The sequence below is a fragment of the Pyricularia oryzae genome, chromosome 2 (genome assembly GCF_000002495.2).
Source record: "Pyricularia oryzae 70-15 chromosome 2, whole genome shotgun sequence".
Taxonomy (NCBI): domain Eukaryota; kingdom Fungi; phylum Ascomycota; class Sordariomycetes; order Magnaporthales; family Pyriculariaceae; genus Pyricularia; species Pyricularia oryzae.
The window spans coordinates 4,277,583-4,295,041 of NC_017850.1; the positions used below are offsets into that span (position 1 = coordinate 4,277,583).

Genomic DNA, 17,459 nt, shown 5'->3' on the forward strand with positions numbered 1-17,459 from the left:
CTAGGATTCTAGGTAGGTACCTGTCTTTTATGCATGACAAATTGTCACGAGACCCACTTTGAGGTGGAAGCTTTGGCATTTATCTGCTTGATTTGCTGGGGTACGGTAAACTGAGGTCGGGTGGAAGGCTGCTGCTTCGCAAGGTATCCACTTGGATAAGACCGCGCGCGCGTCTGCAACCATGGCAAAAACAGCCCTGTGAGAAAGGCATTCAAATAACTTGTCTGAAGGTACATACCTAGTTTCAAAATATTCTGGGATCTTTATATTCTTCGTCTACCTGATCGACAGCGGCCATCTTAACGGTCGGAAAAATTAGCACCTCTGTATTGGTGCCAGTCAGACACGACAAAGACCTGGGAGAGGATTTTATTCTGGTTCGACTTGGTCTTGTTCGCTGAGCCAAGGTAAGCTTGCCAGCCTCGCTCGTACCCAGAATACCAACCAACTATCGACGCGCTATATTCAGTCCCAATCCTTTGCTGCATGAGAGGAAACGCAGCAACACGGCTTTTGGGATTTTACCTTTGACCTTTAGCCCAAAGTACCAACCCCGTGCGAGCCAGCATGGATGCAGACTCATACAGATATCGACCGCCGCGGCCAAATTATCTACCTCGCGACGTCGAGGTCGACAAACCAATTGTTGAGGACTACGTGGATCCTCTGGATGTCGTCAGCGACGCCGACAATGCTGCCTTCTATAACAAGATCAAGAGGGTGGCAGAGACCTACAATATAACTAGGCCTAAGGGACACAATGTCTCCTTCCACGTGAACCCCGAAATGGAGAAGCACCATTTCGGACAGACGCATCCGATGAAGCCCTGGCGTCTTACCCTGTCAAAAGCCCTCATATCGTCGTATGGCATGAATTTTGCTATGGATAACTACGTATCCCGAGCGGCAACATATGATGAGCTCACAATGTTCCACGCCAGCGACTACATTCAGTTCCTGGGAACGGTCCTACCGGAGCCTATACCTAGGGATGTCGATAATCCATATCCAGACCTCAAGTTTAACCTCGGAGGATCCGACTGCCCCTTATTCGAGGGTCTTTACGACTATTGCTCCATGTCTGCTGGTGGCTCATTGGACGCCGCCAGGAAAATCTGCAATAACCAGTCTGATATTGCCATCGCCTGGGGCGGTGGACTGCATCACGCCAAAAGATCCGAGGCATCGGGCTTCTGCTATATCAATGATATTGTCATTGCAATCTTGCAGCTTCTCCGGTGTCATCCTCGAGTCCTATACATCGACATCGACGTCCACCACGGCGATGGCGTAGAAGAAGCCTTTTATTCTACCGACCGCGTTATGACCGTCTCCTTCCACAAGTACGACCCCGTCAACTTCTTTCCCGGGACTGGTCCGCTGGATGAAAACGGACCCAAGAACGAGCTCAACCCTGGTGCGCATCATGCCATCAATGTTCCACTTAACGACGGCATCACCGACGATCAGTACTCGGCACTGTTCGAGAACGTCATCGGGCAATGTGTTGCCAAATTCCGCCCGACAGCAATTGCTCTGCAGTGCGGCGCTGACTCCCTTGCTGGCGATCGCCTGGGACGCTTCAACCTGCAGGTGCAGGGCCATGGCTCTTGCGTCGAGTTCTGCAAGAAACTTGGGATTCCCATGATCCTCTTTGGCGGTGGAGGCTACACTCCCCGCAACGTTGCCCGTGCCTGGGCATATGAGACGAGTATTGCCATTGATTGTCACGATAAGATCGACCCCGTCATACCCCTTCACACGCCCTGGCGCGATAAATTTCGCCAGGACACACTGCTGCCTACGCTACAGCAAGTCGTTGGTGAGCCTCGCCAGAATCGGAACACGCAGAAACGACTTCAAGAGATCGTTCAGCATGTCACTGAGCAACTGCGATTTGTCAACAACGCCCCCAGTGTACAGTATTCGGTCATACCACCTGATCTCCAGGGACTTCGGGATGAGGTCGAGGCAAGGATAAAGGAGGAGATGGAGGAGAAGGATGAAAGGTCCAGAAAGGCAGCCGAGGAGGGTGTTGGTCAAGCCATGGAGTTTTAACAGGACTGACAGAAGAGTCTTTCTCTTGCACCCCAGTTTTTACCAACCAAAGAAAGGTCTCTTTCTGGATACTAGCTTAGAAGTGCTGCCATGTCATAATATCGGAGAATTGAGCTATGTTCGGATATTTATGGTTATTGCTGAGAGGCTATATGCATAGTCTGTCCATATTAATATGTCACCATGTAGCGATTATTTTCCGGAAATGACAGAAGTAGTAGGGCCCAACCATTCCTTTTTTGGCGTTGTATTCAAAACTATTTTATTTCCTCGGTACAAGTATTGCGTACTGCGCGACTGAACTCTGCAGAACGCCCCGACTCAACGCTACAGGTATCGACCACACAGCACCTCTTTTTTCTCACGTCCACAATGGTGCCTTAGTAGACTTACATGCCCTCAAACAAACTTTTTGGGCAGCCCTGAAGTTGGAACCCTTCTGTTTTCCAAACATGGCGACCATAAGCCACCCGCTCATGCTCGTCGTTCAACACATGGTGACGAGTCTCGCTGTTGAGTTTGACCGAAGCGACCGGCCTTGACGCTGACGAAAATAACCAGCGCCACGCCCACCAGCAGGCCTGCGGACATGAGTATCACGTTGACCGGGGTCGGGTTGCCGGCAAATGTCATGTGGAACATGTAGTCGAGCGCGGGCTGTGACAAATTGAACAGGCCAGACAGGCATATCACAGCACCATAGACGGTACCGAACGTCCGGAACCCAAAGACCTTGGCGCTGTAGTCCGAAACGGCCGTGTAGTAGAAAGGTCTGTACAGGACAAAGAGGCAAACATGTCCGTAGGCGGCCCAGGCTTGTGGAATGATGCCCAGTATGCCTATGGTGGTCGCCACGAAAACCAGACAAATGAGTACGGTGACGGTTGTGGTACGGTCGAGGATGGTGCCGATGAATGGAATCGACAGAATACCACCGATTGGCAGTGCCAGGTCGAAGAAGTTGTTGATCTCGCGGGCCTGTTGATGGCTGTGGAAGAGGTAGCTGTACTGTTGGTAAATTGTCGCGACAAAGAAGTTGATCCTCGTCATTTGCACAACTATGAACTCGCCCGACGGGGTCTTCAGTCAGCGGACTCGGGCCAACCCGGAATGGATATGGGACCAGGGCTTCACTAACCTGTAAACATCATGATAAGACTGAACCATGGTGACATGAGTTGCTCCTTGATAGTAGCCGTATGCATAACACCCCAGACCCCCGACCTTTCATTCTTCTTGATCTCTCGCTGGACTTGCTTGTCAACCTTGCGTGTACCCAAAAGCTCCTCAACCTGGTCTTCAATCTGGTGTCTCTCTTCTTCCCGGAGTAGGGCGGTCTCCTCGTCGATCTGATCGTCGGCCTCGCGATGCCTGCCAGGCTCCTCGATATCCTCGATCATCTCACCGACTGTCTTATAAGACTGCTTGGGAAGCAACGTCAGCTGAAGAACGGCAATGAGAGCCGGCACCGTCAGATACACTAGGAAGAAGCTCTTCAAGCCAAAACCACCACTTGTAGCCTGATAGATGAGTCTATAGATGAGGTAAAGTGCACTTGATGCGTCAAAGGCTCCCGTCAGCAACGCAAGAATCAAGCCCGAGTGCTTCGGGAATGCATTGCTGAGTTGGAAAGAAGAAATGTATATGAAGGGGCCACCGAGAGCAGTGAGGAGGTAACCCCAGAGTAACCCATCAAATGGCAAGGCCTTGGAATACGCCAGCATCAGGGAACCAGCAGCAAGAAAGGCACTGCCAAGTAGACCACAAAATCTGGGACCGGTCTTGTCAAGTACGATCCCTATTGGCAGAGCTGCCACGTTCGTGCCAACTGCAGCGACAGTGAACATAAGATTAAGATGGATTTCGACGCAGGTGTCATCAACGGTGCCATCAACGATACAAACGTCTTGGTATGCACCCTCTTGCTTCAGTACTGGCTTGATTGCTGCATAGCCAAAACAGACACCCGCCGCTAGGAAACAGTAAAAAACAGCGGCAATAACTTGTGCTGTGTTGAGAAGAACATTTTAGTAAGGCAGACCTCTTGATGCTGGGATACTCTTATTGTGTAAAGGAGCACATACAAATCCTCTTCCATTCCGGGACCTCGAACGCTCCAACAGCCTGAACATTGCCGTGGCGCTCCGACGGAGGATCCCACTGCTCCGGGATGGGATTAAAGGTGAGCTTGGTCGGGCGCACAGATATCACCGAGGCGTCGGATCCGCGGCGCGATCGTATCTCACCAGTAGGTGCGAACGACAAAGACTCGATCGAACCAACCCTGTGAAGAGACATGATAGGGTGAATACCCGAGTCGGGAGTGATAAAAACAGGGTAATAAGTGTGCTTTCAGGGGTTAACCTGTCACTAGGTGGTAATCCAACAGTAGGGGTGAACTTGTGGTGGTACAAGTTTTGTTTCTGTATCAAACGACTTTGAGGATGGGGAAGGTCCTGATCTAGCAAGACGGAGCCTTAGGAATCATGAGAAGGACAAGAAAAGATGATGAGAATGAAAGGAAACCCTTTCGTAAACGCCACCGCACCGGTAAGTAAAAAATCTGGTTGTGTTGGACAGGCACCTGTGTTAACCTGTATACAGACGAGAGAGAAAAAAAAAGGTTATGGTCTCGTCTTAGTAGAAGAAAATACAACAAAACATGAGATGGATTTGCAGAGGCGGCGCAAGAAAGAAACCGTTTAAAACCAGCTTGCAAAACAACAAAGAGATCGAACCATACTATCTGTATTAAGGGAAGAGTCCCGTGAAGACTTTTTTTTCGCCAACAGAGAAAAGAGGAAAAAAAAGTGCCGTCTGCCGTCATAGTTAGCACGCCCCCTCTTTTTTCCCGTTCAAGGGTTTGGTTGCCGAAGGTCATGAGCGAAGTTTCCCCCACGCGCCGAGGACGGCCTTGAAGCACGGCACGCCGACTGTTGTGCTCTTGCCTGCAGGTTGGCGACGCGGCGGAGCTCATGCCAATTCACATCTGTCGGTCTAATTACCTAACATTAAATAAAATGACAACAAGACGCACGAAAGCAATGTTTGTGAGAGAGCATGTGGTGGGACACAGGCGAACAAGTTCAGACAAACTGCATAAGAAGTCCTGCACTTTTTGCCATCGAGATGGCCATGATTCCCAACACTTGATAAAGTTACATTGGGCTTTTGCCTTACCGGGAGGGTGCCGGGAAGCATGCTCCGGGATGCTGCCCCTCACAGTTTGCTCCTCACTGTGGCTGGGCTTTTTTGTGATCTTGATGTTCTCCAGCCCTTGACAGTGAAAGTAAGAAAATTTGACAACATCACGAGGTGAAACAATTACCCTAACCCTGTCTGTGATGAAGTTTGTACCTTCTTGTGTCTCGCAATCCGGCAATGGCAAGTCTGGGCTGTCTGGTACCTGAAAGCAAAGTAATAAACATCAGACGGATGCAATCAAGCAATCATGGATGTCAACGAGACATTTCGACTCGCGGGCATCCAATCCCTGCTCTGGTTGATACCCCACGATATTTTGCGATGAAATAACGATTGACGGACGGACGTGCTTCATCAGATTCATAAGCGTGCGTGCCCTTCCTCGGTCAAGCCTGCTTGACCATGTTTGCTTGTGACCAAACGATCAGACAACCAAAAAAAAAAAAAAAAAAAAAAAGTTCAATTTCACAGATGAACATTCACTCACTCAATTTAGTGCATGTCCCGAAACCACCTACTCTTCTTTACTGTTCGCAGCTCGTTCCCATCTACCTACCTAACCTTATTCCGTGCTCCCTCCGCTTGTCGATTTTATTTTTCTCGCCGCTAATGGAATGCCGCAAGTCTTCCCTAATACCGAGCCTCCATTTCAGGTGCGGTGGGCTGAGGTGGGTAGATAGGTGCCCAATTCGAGTTGCCACACAATGTGCCACCGGGCTTCCCGCTTCTGGATAGGCTTCCTTTGGTTCTGGCATTGATTGCAAGCTTGGCTGGGCGCTTCCATGCGAGGCTCTCACCATGGAGAAAGGTTGCATGTGCGCATTTTCCCCTCTCACAATCTCACTTAAGCGCCCACGCTCCAAGGTGGTCTGATCAGACATTTTGATTGGACACATGCTCCTCCACCAAGACAGGCCTCCCTTGCGGGAGAGGTTGATGGGCTGGGCCGAAAGCCCCTCCAAAATGACGGATGGATGCTGGAGCTGCAGCGGACAAGTCACATTGATTGCTTTGTCGCCGGCCGGGATCTTGCCTCCTCGGTATTCTACCCTGCTTGGTCGCCCAGACTGAGAGAGTGTGTGTGTTAGTTGCGCGCAACTGTGTTTTGCCAACTTGTTGATATTTGGCCAAAAGTAAGCAAAGTAAGTGTGCTTGGCTGCGTTTACCATATCAGTAATTTTAAACCAAACGAAAACAAACCCAAATCAAAGCCACGCGGCTCTTTTTACAGTAACCGGTCCGACCCTCTACGCAGTTTCCCGGGGCAGGAGGGGCAGCTTTCAACCAACCTTCAAACCAACCGGCGCCACACCACAGCAGCTCCAGAGCTCTCATATACAGAGCAAAAGAAACCCCGCTGGCCTTCAAAAACGGCCCCCGAACTGCCTCCGCATCGCGCATCTCGGTCTAGCCTGGGCCTATTAATAAACTCGCATCTACTGCGTGCACGTCATCATATAGCGCCCGCCTTGCTCGGATCAAATCCCGTTGCTTTGTACCTGCGTCTGCAGTGAGACAGATTGGGCGCGCACACAGTCATGGAGCCAAATAGATCAAGGGGCTTTTCGGATGAAGAGCTCTTCATGAGTCGCCCGGTCGACGACTGTGGCGACAGCCCAACCGTCGAGCCCCTTCGCATCTTCAACAAGAGTCCTGCCGCCTCGGATCAGGCCCGTTTCAAGTACCCGCGACCCCCGGAGCCGGCCTCATCGGCTTCGCCCTCCCACAAGCCAACGTTCCCGCTGCCCCCTGGCGCATCGAGCTCTGCGGCGCCCTCCCATACCCCGACGATGAGGATCTGCGCCCTTCGAAGCCGCTCCAATCCAGGCTGCCTTACCCAGACGATGATGTTGGTCGGAGGCCTTCGCCCGCTGGAAGGATACAGACCAGCAGTCCTGCAAGCTCTGGAGGAAGCTACAATGACACATCTCCGCGCCTGAGCCTCAGCCCCACTGGCGAAAAGAGACCAGGTCTTGCTGAAAGGAGGGGCACCGCGCCCAGTGCGCTGTCGCCAACAAGTCCAGATGGGGACAAGGATAATCTGTTCGCGAAGCCTATCAAGCCGCCCAAGCAGCAACAGCCACAACCGCAGGAGCCGCAGCCTAGGATCTCAAACAGCTACCAGAGCAAACCATACTACCCTCCGCCTGGAGGCAGCTCCGCAAACAATGCTCAGCGGCCGACTGTGGCTACAAACACGCTCAAGATGCCTCAGGAAAGCAGCGTGAACCGTTTCAACTCGAATGCCTCCACGTCAACCACCCGCGCCAGTCGCGGCTCACCTCCGCCTCCAGAAACCCCGATAGTCGAACCGGGTGTGATTCCTGGTGGTGGCATAGAGGCTCGCTATGCTGCCTCGGGCATATCTGGGACCGCGACCCTCACGGCCCTCCAAGCGCAACAGGCGCAGAGCGCCGCGGCCTCGCAGCGACTTGCCCAGTATGGTGGACAGCCCCCGGCACAACGCCCGTGGACGCCGACAGAGACTCCGGACCAACAGCCCCATGGGCCCCCGACGGTTTACCAGGGCTCAAATCCAGTGGGAAGCCCGTCTCAGTCGTCCACGGCACAGAACGGACAATCCCAGCAGCCAAGTTTGCAAGTTAGCGTTCTGGAGCAGGATTTCCAGCGCATGCAAGCTTCAACCCCTCCCCCTGCATACTCTAGCGTCAGTGGAGGTGGTACCGGGTATCCAAACGAGAAACAGCGCCCTGCGTTGCAGCAACAGTCCAGTTCCAGCTCGCAACCTGGGCAAGCGCCTGTCGCTGCAAGTTCTGCGGCCGCCACTACATCGGCTTCAGTTGCTGGATCCAGCTCTTCCGGCGCAGTTCAGACTCCCGTTGCTCAAGGCCCGGAGAAGAAGCCGCAACAGCAGCAGATTCCAAATCACCTGGCTTCGCCGGCTCTACAGCATCCGGGTCATCCTGCCTTTGCCAATGACCCCAGGCCAGGAAGCTCCCAGAATGGCCAACCGACCATCACACACACGCCATCGGTTTTACATTCTCAGGGCCCCTCGTCGCCACCCCCACTGCCAGAAGGATGGATCTCCCATCTCGACCAGAACTCTGGGCAGTACTACTATATCCATCTTGCCACTCAGGCTACGCAGTGGGAGTTCCCCAAGGGTCCAAATCCGATCAACCACGAGGTAGCCCCATTGTCACCAACAGCTTCGACTTATGGCAACTCTCTTGGTTCTCCTTTCCTGAGTGGTAAACAGGGAATGGCATCGCCCGGCCTGTATCCTCCCCACACTCCTGGCTACGCTGAGAGTATTATGAGCGTGGCGGCCTCGGCTGCACCCAGTGCTGCTGGCTTCACTGGACCTCCCCCCAGCTCCGGCGTGGAGATCTTCAAGGTTGCCCCTACAAATGGTGTTTACTTTGGCCCCTACTTGCGGTACGTCAACATGGACGTGGAGAGGGGTGTGTGGTTGGGGAGCATAATGATTGTCACGGACGCTCCTCAGCCGCCCACGATACACATTCATCGCAGTGTAGACTTGTCACCGAACCCGCGGCAGCTCATGCCACATGTGATTCATACCCATCAACGCTGGAGCTTTTACAAGTACGACTTGGATCTGCAAATGGGCGAGCAAACTGAGAAATGGACTTATGCGGTCACGTCCCACATGGGATGTACGCGTTACGAGTTCGTCGTTGCGGGGCGCAGTGAAACCGGCTGGCGCTTCGTGGCGCACTCGGGTAACGATTTTGCCTCTTCAACTTCGCAAGGCGACAGGGCAAAACTCGGTGGCGTCGGCTTCATGTGGAAGGACGTGCTGCAAAGGAATCTGGAGTGCGGCGGTTTTCACGTACAGCTGGGGCTCGGTGATCAAATATACGGTGATCGGCTCTGGAAGGAGGTGCCTCTGCTAAAGCAATGGCTCGCCATCCAAGGAAGGGAGAATCGCAAGACCGTGCAATGGACTGCGCGGCATGAAGAAGACGTCACTCATGCCTACTTCCACTATTACACGTCCCACTTTGACCAGCCATTCTTGAGAGAGGCGTTTGCTCAGATCCCTCACATCTTACAACTCGACGATCACGATATGTAAGTCTGTTTTGTCTTGAACCCCCTATCGTATAAGTTTGATTCCGCTGCTAACACGACTCCCTCGTCACCAACAGTTTTGATGGCTTCGGGTCTTATCCTGACTACATGCAATCTTCACAAATTTTCAAGAACATCGGGCGTGTGGCCATTGAAATGTACTTGTTGTTTCAACACCATACGACTGTTGAAATATTGCGCAATGTTAACTCGGACATTGATCTGTTCACTATAACGGGCTCTGGGTGGCACTTTGTCAAGTACTTGGGCCCGGCAATGGTCGTGGTGGGTGTTGATATGAGATCAGAGCGGACCCAAACGAGAGTCTTGGCCGGTCCAACGTATCAAGGCATCTTTCCAAAGGTCGCCATGTTACCACCCAGTGTCCAGCACTGCATCTTTATGCTATCCGTTCCGCCTATCTATCCCAGGCTCGACACGGTGGAGAGCTTGGCAAACACATTCAACACGGGCAAGAAGGCGGTCAACTCGACATACAACCTGCTCGGCAAAGTGACCAGCTCAGTGGCGGGTGTAGTCGGTGGTAAGGAGGTGGTGCAGCACGGCTTCACTCACGTCAAGAAGGCGGTCGGAAAAACTGGTCTCATGGGCAATGTTCTCAACCAGTTTGGAGAGTTTGACATTGGTGAGGAACTCAAGGACCTGTGGACGCATGAGACGAAAGACTTGGAGCGGACATACCTGATCCGGACTCTGCAAGGAATTTCCCAGCAGAAGGGAATAAGGATGAGTTTTCTTTCAGGAGGTGAGTTTCTTTCCATGTCTTGTTCCTGGAAACCCCTGCCCTATTAAATATCCAGTCCTTCTGGGCGCGGCATAAGTTGCAAGCCCAAAATAAAAAGGTGACTAAGCTGACCATGATATGAACAGATGTCAATTGCTGCGGCGCCGGGTTGGTTCACGACCCGTCTCACCCTAGCGACCACAAGACCATGTACCAAATTATCACCTCCCCAATCGTGGCGGCACCATCGGGTAACTACATCCTCAAGATGCTTCACAACTCCAATAAGATGCTTTATGTGCCTACCAACGGACACAAATCCAATGGAGAGGTGTCGGACACCAAGGAGGACATGATGGAGATCTTCCAGGTCGACGCGAATGGGTCCCAACGCGAGCTCAAGAAGCTTATGGGACGTCGCAACTATGTTGCTGTTGTGGCGTACGACCCCGAAGTCATCAACGCCGCGGCAGGATCGCAGTACGCCGCAAGCATCATGAATGGCGGCCAACCTCAGGGCCAGGGGCTGCAGAAGCTCAGTCTTGCCGTCGACTTTGTGGTTCAGGGTGACGGATCATTCAATACGCCCACGACCAAGTACGGACCTGTCATTATCCCACACTTGGAATATGGGCACTGAGAGGCCTATATCTGACTTGTTATATTCTCTTGGACTTTTTATATGTTACTCTGATTCACATTGTGTGAAAGAGAAATGTTTTGACGATTATTGTTCTTTACGGTTTGCTTTGAAATATAGCGTCATGATGGTACAGATATCCTGAAAAAAAAGACATATACAACTCCAGTTTCATAGCAAAACTTCGTAAAATCTGATGACACATGTGTTTGGGTATTGTTCCATCCTGCCTACTTTTTGGTGATTTCACACATGATACCTCTTTCTATCACTGCAGATTTCGTTGTCTGTTTTTTTTTCGTTGCCTACATAGTATAAAAAGAAATGATCTTTCTTCAGTTCTTTGGTATTATTTATCGTATATGGAAGCCAGTTGCTCTGGCATCTATCGTCCTTTTTTTCTTCTTGCTTTTGTCTCATTGTATTCTTCACTCTATATGTGCTGCGTAGCGCCCCCAGTCCATAAAGATCAAGTTTAACGTCCTCATGCCTTAAGAGCCATACTTGTATAGCACTTTGATTCCATGAATCAGTTCCATAGCCGCGTTTTGTCGTTCCCGTCGCTTACAGGTCAAAGAGCTTCTTGAGCTCCTTCATGGTGTCCTGTGGGCTGTCGACGGCATGGCCGATGGTCCTGGGGTCGCTGTAGATCTCGTAGTCGTTTCCGCCCTCCATGTACTTGTCGCCAAAGAAGTGGATGGTCTTGTACTCGACGCCGCCCTCCTTCTTGGCCTCGGCCTCGAGGTGATTGAGGCAGTAGGTCTTGTCCCAGCCCTTGGGGAAGATGTCGAAAGAAATCTCGCCACCAATGGAGAAGCTGTAGTTCGAGTGAGGAAGAGGTTCGGTCAGTCAGCCCTATACCCATATTTTTCTCTCTGCATCCGTCTCCACTTGTTCCAAGGACCGACAAAAAAGAAAGGATCGAATTACTCACGTCAAACCAAAGTCGGCAAACTTCTCCTTGAGCGCCTCGACAAACTTGACGCGGACCTGGTGCACCTTGTCGTAGGCGTTGAAGTCCTTGCGCTCCTGCGACGAGGCGTTCCTGCCGATGGGCGAGACGTTGATCATGCCGTTGCGGAACTCGAGGAAGGTACCACGCTTGATGGGGATCTCGAGGTCGGCGACGTAGTGCAGGATGAAGCGCACGAGCTCCTTGTAGCGGTCCTCGCCGATCCAGGCGATGAAGCTGGTCGACGCCAGCGGCTCGCCGCTCTTGAAAGCCGCCAGCCCGTTCTCCGGGAAGCAGTAGTCAAACAGCTTCTTGACCGACACGTCGGACGTGCCGAGCTGCTCCTCCTGCTTGCTTAGGTCCGACCCGCCCACGTAGCCGATGGCGCACTTTTGGCGGAGGCGGGAGAGGAGGTCCAGCATCTCGGGCGAGACCCGCTGTTTGGAGGAGTGGTCAGCATTTTTCTTCTTCTATTTCTAGGCACCGGTAGATAGCATTGTTGAGAGCAGTCGCAAGCGGATGAGGGGGATCCAAGTTGCATAAGTAACCATCTTTTGCGCCCCCAAGAGCTGCGCTTATAGGTCCATGATACGTGCAGCCGAAAGAGGATTGACAGGAGGCTCACCTTGCGGGCCGGGGTAAGGGTCTCATCTACATCAAAGAGGCAGATGGTGTCCTTCAATGGACGCTGGTCAAGAGGAGGGTAAGACATTTTGAGCAGCAGGTGGTAAGCCCGTGTTTTTGTGTCGAGAGTCACGGGAGACAGAGAAAAAGAAAAACAAGAGAAAAACAGTAAGAGACAGGGGGGAAATTCCAACAACGAGGTCAAGACTTTTTGGAGGCGGTCAAGTCCACAACGTGTGGTACTGCGTGTGTAACTATGGGGTCGTTCGTGGCGCGTTCCAAAGAGGTCAAGAAAAGGAGCCTCTATAGAGCTTCGACAATGGCAGTACCTACCCCTCACTGCTAGGCGGGCTATCTTTCAATTGGGAGCTTCCCCACAAACACACGATACCCCGCCCACATTAGCATCCCCTCAGGGTCTACCTAACTAAGTCTGGGTCTAGCTTTGGTCAGGACTAGGACTAGGTCTAGACCTAGAATTAGTCTAGGTACCGGTAGAACTGTTCTAGCATGGATGCCTGGGTCAATATTCATCTCACTCAGGGCATTTCGAATATTCTTTAAATTTCCCGTATGATTACGATTACTACATGAACAAGTAATTACTAACCGGGAGCATTTGTGAATATCTAGGGTTTTCCTAGGTACCTGAGTAGATAGTTGCATGCGGTTTATATGAAGACAATCTAGGTACAATGTACCATGCATGCAGAATATTAATATTTGGGCCAATGCTCAGGTTCATTTAAAAATGGATAGGTATATATATATATATATATATATATATATATATATATATATCTTCAGTGGCTAGCGTTAGTCTATGGGGCAAGTTAGGTGTAAAGTAAGGTAGGTAGGTAGCCAAGGTACTTCAGCAGTCAATTGTTGCCAGATTGTGAATGTACTTGCTTCCCTCCTTCCGTTGTCGTGGTATCGTATCATTTCCGTTGCTCCAACTTGTTATAGTCATACATGCCATATTTCTACATCAAACAACAAACAAGAAAACAAAGAACGCTCACAGTACGAAATTATGCAACTTCCGACCACGTCCCCGTCGCCTCGAAAACCAGGTTAACAATCGTGCTGACGCTCCAGATTATTATCAAACTCCAGCCAATCTTGCGACTCATAACCCAATTGTTGAGAGGAACGACGATGAGCAAGAAGACCAAGGTGAACAGCAATGTCACGGCTGATATCATCAACGTCCCGCCAACCTGAATGTGGTAGGACTTGTATTTGAGCGGCTGGTCGGGGTGATTATGGTGTCGCTCATTGGCCGTCTTGGTAGTCATCCAGGCGCCGCCGATGCCGATACCGAGCAGGATGTTAAGCATAGGCCCGCCAAAGCAAGCAGCTCTGTATTATCGGTCAGCATGTCATGTTGAAAAAAAAGAAGAAAAAAGAGACAGGTAGAGAGAACAAAGACAACAACTTACAGTGCCATCACCGGGTAACCTAGTCGCGCCACGGTTATATCTGCAACTAGGTCACCCAAAGAGTTGCCCACCGCAAATATAGTCAACCCGAGGATAGCCTCAGAGATGCCAAGAATGACGCCAAACGCCTTGAGAACACCCACGACCTCTCCAGCGACAGTCGAAATCCAAGCCACACTTATTATGAACCCAAGAAAGCAGAAAAGGAAGTGGTAGCGGGGTCGCACGTTTGGCGATGTGCTCGAAAGCAACAGAGCCAGGAGGACCAAAGATCCCAAGAGAGAGTATAGTACCAATCTGACCAGTGTCTTTGTTGGCTGCTCCAGATCGTCTGCCATATTAGCCCATACTATCAAGACCGTGAAAAGCGGTCCTGTGAAGATTTGAATGGCGACGAGCCACCTGTTCCAACCGGACTCTTCTTCTATTTCCTGAGCTTCGTTATCTTGTATAAGTAGTGGCGTCTGCTCCCCAGGCTTGTTTGGCTGCAGCGACACGCTGTTCGTGCGTGGCATGAGGTTGGTGGTTGCCATTGGGTTCAGTGAAGTGGATTCGAAAGGGTTGCCTAGAGTTGTTGCCAGAGCAGAATATGGCGATATAGACCGGGAGCGCGTGTTACGACGGTACCGCTGCCATTCGGTTTCCGGCCGATCCCCCAACGAAACCGGCTCTGCGCATACTGGCCCACCCGTGGGAAGACCGATCTCGTCCTCAATAGTGGGCGGATCAGCTAGATCTGGATCCTCTTCCAGACGCTCAGTTTCAACAACAGGTAGCGTGATGACAAGCAAGAGAATGCTCGGGGCTGATATAACGCTGACAAACTTGTCCCATATGCTTTTAGTTGCCCATCCCTGGAGGGTTGGGAACAATGTGCGCAGGAATACATGCGGGGGAGGGAGCACGGAATAAGGCCACCACCTAACCGGCTTGGCACACTCTTCTTGAATGTCACCACCAAAATAGCCGGGATTGTCCATGACTGGGGTACTACTTTGATTAATAGGTAGTCCCGAGATTGGCGTCAACAGCAACGGTGAATCCGAGAGGCCGGGAAAAGGCGATAGAGATGGGGACGATTGCCCACTTGAGTGAGTCTGGGAACCCGGTATCTGAAGCCGTAGAGCCATTGGTGAGCCTGGAGGTATACTGGGAGTACCCTCGGCCACGTTCGTACCAGGAGGGAAGAACTCGTGCCATTCCGAAGGCGGAGCCAGCCTGCCGTCTTTGGTTGTACTCGAGCGACTCGGGGGAGGTAGGGAATTTTTCGAAGTGGGCCTCATCATGGGGGATGAGGGAGACTCGGTGACTATCCGGGGCGCTGATGAGGGGCCAGGGAATGTCCAGACTGACGGGAGGGTCCCGTGCGACCTCGCACGATCACGCCCTGCAGAAGCGCTGGTATCATTAGTTGATGTTGAGCCCAACGCATTGTGGGATTCGGTTTCTGATAACGTCGGGCGGTCCCCTTGAGAATTGACCAGCGCTTCTGATTGGCGTCGGGAATGCATCGAAGCGAGACGGACATTGCTCGAGTTTTGAAGCGAGGCTAATACCGAACGAAACTCGAGTGCGCCCACAAAGCTGGGCCGAATTTGAGCCAGTGTCGTGTAGCTTCGGCTCCTTCCACCTCGAGGGCGGTTGATGCGCATGCTGCTCGTCATTTCCGCAGCTACAAACATGTCTCTGTCGAGGTTAACCTCGTCGTCTTGTTCTGCTCCTACATCATCAACCTCGATCCTAGGGGCTCGCTCCAGCGCGCTGATGTCAGGTGCAGATTCCGCAAGCCCCTCTCTGCCCGTGGTGGCCGAGCCTTCGCATTCTTCTTCATTATCTCTGTACGGCTCAAGCTCATCAGATGGCTGTGTGTTGGCCCCATAGAAGTGGCCTCGAGCCGCAGCCTCCTTTTGCCACCGCCTCTTGCGACGAGTTACCCACCAGTGCCAGCCCACGACGACCATGACGTAAAATATGTAGAAGGCAACCATGATAATGCACTCCCAGAAGTGCAGGTGGCCGTCTGCCAGGACCGCCATGGCAAAGCTGGCAGCCAGGATAAAGAAGCAGATGTCTCGCACAAAAGTCCTCTTGACGACCTTGAACTCGCGAACCAAGGCCATGGAGCCTGCCACAACTGCCGTGATGAAGCCGGCCGCGCCTATCAGTTCACCAACAGCCATGCTGCCGCTGTTAGAGCCCATGGCCGCGAAGGTACTAAACACATCCGGAGATCCATTTCCAAAGGCCAAGAAGGTAACGCCGGCAAGACTCTCACTGAGACCCAGAATGCTAGCGATAGTCGAGAGGTTGATGCTGAAAAAGTCCGAGGCAGCAATGCCAATGGTCGTAAAGAGCAAGGCTAGCCATGCGGCCAATAAACCGAATGCGACGGGTTGGGCGGCACCAAGGTTACAATAATAGAGCGCCAGGTATGGCAGCAGACCAGCTTCCTCATCTTGGCAGTTGGCGAGCACGAATGCACATTGGTCCTCAGCCTGATGAACCAAGCGGCAGTCGATTTCCTCTTTCCGCCGAAGGATGAGCGGCGATTGTTTTGGAGACGCAGCACGAGTCCTGAGAAGTGCGTACGCCGCGAGTGATGCCGAAATGAGCATCGAGGTATAGAAAGGCCTCGCCAGTCTCGAGCCGAGACTGCCTAGTCTTGGCACCTTTGGTGGTGGCATGGCGCCAGTCTTGGTATGCGACGACGGTCTAAGAACGTGCTTGCTCTTCAAGATGTTGAGTGTTTGCGAATTGTGAGAGGAAGACACATGATGCTGGAGGCATGCAGTCTGCGCCGGTTCTGTTTCTTTTACAAATAAATGCCTATAGAGTCTGTCTGTCTTTCTTTAGGTCTTTTTAGGTGTATATTTAGACAGAGAACTGAGCAACGCCTATTGCCCGGTGGAGACTTGCAAGAACCGTTTAAGGTAACTTTTGAACGGCTAGTGTGGTGGATTTTGCGATTGCGCAATGCTGGAAGCGAGCGACTGTTGTTTCTGCAGACACTGCAAGGCCGTTTAAATGCTCGCGTGACGGCTAAAATTCGCCAAGAACCGGGTCTCAGTTATTAGTTACCTATGCAAGGTAGCAAAAAGAGTTAACCTTAGTCACCTGAGGAAGCTGAGGTACCTGGTTTCGGCAGTAGGATTCAAAAGCTTTTGATGTAGACATGTAGGTAAAGTTGGTCGATGACGATCACTCCTTGAGTGAGTCGGAGGCAGCCCATTGACAGACACGCGATTTCTGGGGATTGGAATGGTTTGTGAGTGTGGCAGGTTTAGGCTATCGTTGAACCCAGCAAGAGCAATGCAAGATTAAATGAATGGCACAACGACAACACAACAAGCCAATTGAGTTTCAAAGGGGCGGGGTGTCTGGCTGGCTGGCTGGCTGGCTTAATTGGTTCTTGTCCAAGGTTGAATACTAACCGTGGAAAGCCAAGCCCAGCGCCTCCCGAGTTGTCGCGGGCTTGGGGGGGGGGGGGGGCTAGCCGCGGCAATAAATGCAAGAAAAAAGCAGTTCGTGAACAAGAACCGGCGACTCGGAAAATGATGGGAGCTAAGGGAAACTGCTGCAGTTTTGTCGTGGTTTTTTCATCCCAAGTCCAGTCAGCCCTTGTACCGACCGTCGCATCTCCCTCGGTGTTAACGAAGTATCATGGTATGGTCTTGTAATCGATTACAACCATCCAACGACGCAAAATGGGATCCCGATCCAGTACAGTACCTA

The 17,459-nt window shown here is 51.8% G+C and overlaps 6 protein-coding genes across 6 annotated transcripts; 3 read left to right on the top strand and 3 right to left on the bottom strand.

Moving 5' to 3' along the window:
• Positions 1-126: 126 nt before the first annotated feature.
• On the top strand, positions 127-2,332 carry MGG_01633 (histone deacetylase phd1). Its single transcript, XM_003714573.1, has one exon. It carries the CDS (start codon positions 568-570, stop codon positions 2,056-2,058), a length of 1,491 nt encoding a protein of 496 aa, XP_003714621.1. The 5' UTR covers positions 127-567; the 3' UTR covers positions 2,059-2,332.
• On the bottom strand, positions 2,199-4,871 carry MGG_15745 (uncharacterized protein). Its single transcript, XM_003714574.1, has 3 exons — positions 4,143-4,871; positions 3,197-4,066; positions 2,199-3,116 (listed from the first exon to the last, which is right to left on the bottom strand). Exons 1-3 carry the CDS (start codon positions 4,354-4,356, stop codon positions 2,533-2,535), a joined length of 1,668 nt encoding a protein of 555 aa, XP_003714622.1. The 5' UTR covers positions 4,357-4,871; the 3' UTR covers positions 2,199-2,532.
• A 386-nt stretch (positions 4,872-5,257) lies between these two features.
• Positions 5,258-5,468, top strand: MGG_15746 (uncharacterized protein; the record flags this gene model as incomplete). The annotated part of the gene is made up of 2 exons (XM_003714575.1): positions 5,258-5,347; positions 5,409-5,468. 2 exons carry the CDS (start codon positions 5,258-5,260, stop codon positions 5,466-5,468), a joined length of 150 nt encoding a protein of 49 aa, XP_003714623.1.
• Positions 5,469-6,800: 1,332 nt separating this feature from the next.
• MGG_01636 (Fso1) lies at positions 6,801-10,709 on the top strand (the record flags this gene model as incomplete). Its single annotated transcript, XM_003714576.1, has 4 exons — positions 6,801-7,111; positions 7,165-9,324; positions 9,402-10,090; positions 10,216-10,709. The coding sequence occupies 4 exons, from the start codon at positions 6,801-6,803 to the stop codon at positions 10,707-10,709; spliced, it is 3,654 nt and encodes a 1,217-aa protein (XP_003714624.1).
• A 175-nt stretch (positions 10,710-10,884) lies between these two features.
• MGG_01637 (phosphomannomutase) lies at positions 10,885-12,593 on the bottom strand. Its single transcript, XM_003714577.1, has 3 exons — positions 12,287-12,593; positions 11,644-12,098; positions 10,885-11,526 (listed from the first exon to the last, which is right to left on the bottom strand). Exons 1-3 carry the CDS (start codon positions 12,371-12,373, stop codon positions 11,274-11,276), a joined length of 795 nt encoding a protein of 264 aa, XP_003714625.1. The 5' UTR covers positions 12,374-12,593; the 3' UTR covers positions 10,885-11,273.
• A 481-nt stretch (positions 12,594-13,074) lies between these two features.
• Positions 13,075-17,235, bottom strand: MGG_01638 (sodium/calcium exchanger protein). The gene is made up of 2 exons (XM_003714578.1): positions 13,728-17,235; positions 13,075-13,647 (listed from the first exon to the last, which is right to left on the bottom strand). The coding sequence occupies exons 1-2, from the start codon at positions 16,409-16,411 to the stop codon at positions 13,317-13,319; spliced, it is 3,015 nt and encodes a 1,004-aa protein (XP_003714626.1). The 5' UTR covers positions 16,412-17,235; the 3' UTR covers positions 13,075-13,316.
• Between the last annotated feature and the right edge of the window lie 224 nt (positions 17,236-17,459).

Bases quoted from the DNA above. Each gene is read 5' to 3' on its own strand.
- MGG_01633 (XM_003714573.1), top strand. From the start codon at position 568: ATGGATGCAGACTCATACAGATATCGACCGCCGCGGCCAAATTATCTA.
- MGG_15745 (XM_003714574.1), bottom strand. From the start codon at position 4,356: ATGTCTCTTCACAGGGTTGGTTCGATCGAGTCTTTGTCGTTCGCACCT. The intron at 4,067-4,142 runs GTATGTGCTCCT...TTCTCAACACAG, and splicing joins CCCGGAATGGAAGAGGATTT to CACAAGTTATTGCCGCTGTT. The intron at 3,117-3,196 runs GTTAGTGAAGCC...GCGAGTTCATAG, and splicing joins TCTTATCATGATGTTTACAG to TTGTGCAAATGACGAGGATC.
- MGG_01637 (XM_003714577.1), bottom strand. From the start codon at position 12,373: ATGTCTTACCCTCCTCTTGACCAGCGTCCATTGAAGGACACCATCTGC. The intron at 12,099-12,286 runs GTGAGCCTCCTG...TCCTCCAAACAG, and splicing joins CCCTTACCCCGGCCCGCAAG to CGGGTCTCGCCCGAGATGCT. The intron at 11,527-11,643 runs GTGAGTAATTCG...CTCGAACTACAG, and splicing joins TTTGCCGACTTTGGTTTGAC to CTTCTCCATTGGTGGCGAGA.
- MGG_01638 (XM_003714578.1), bottom strand. From the start codon at position 16,411: ATGCCACCACCAAAGGTGCCAAGACTAGGCAGTCTCGGCTCGAGACTG. The intron at 13,648-13,727 runs GTAAGTTGTTGT...CCGATAATACAG, and splicing joins GGTTACCCGGTGATGGCACT to AGCTGCTTGCTTTGGCGGGC.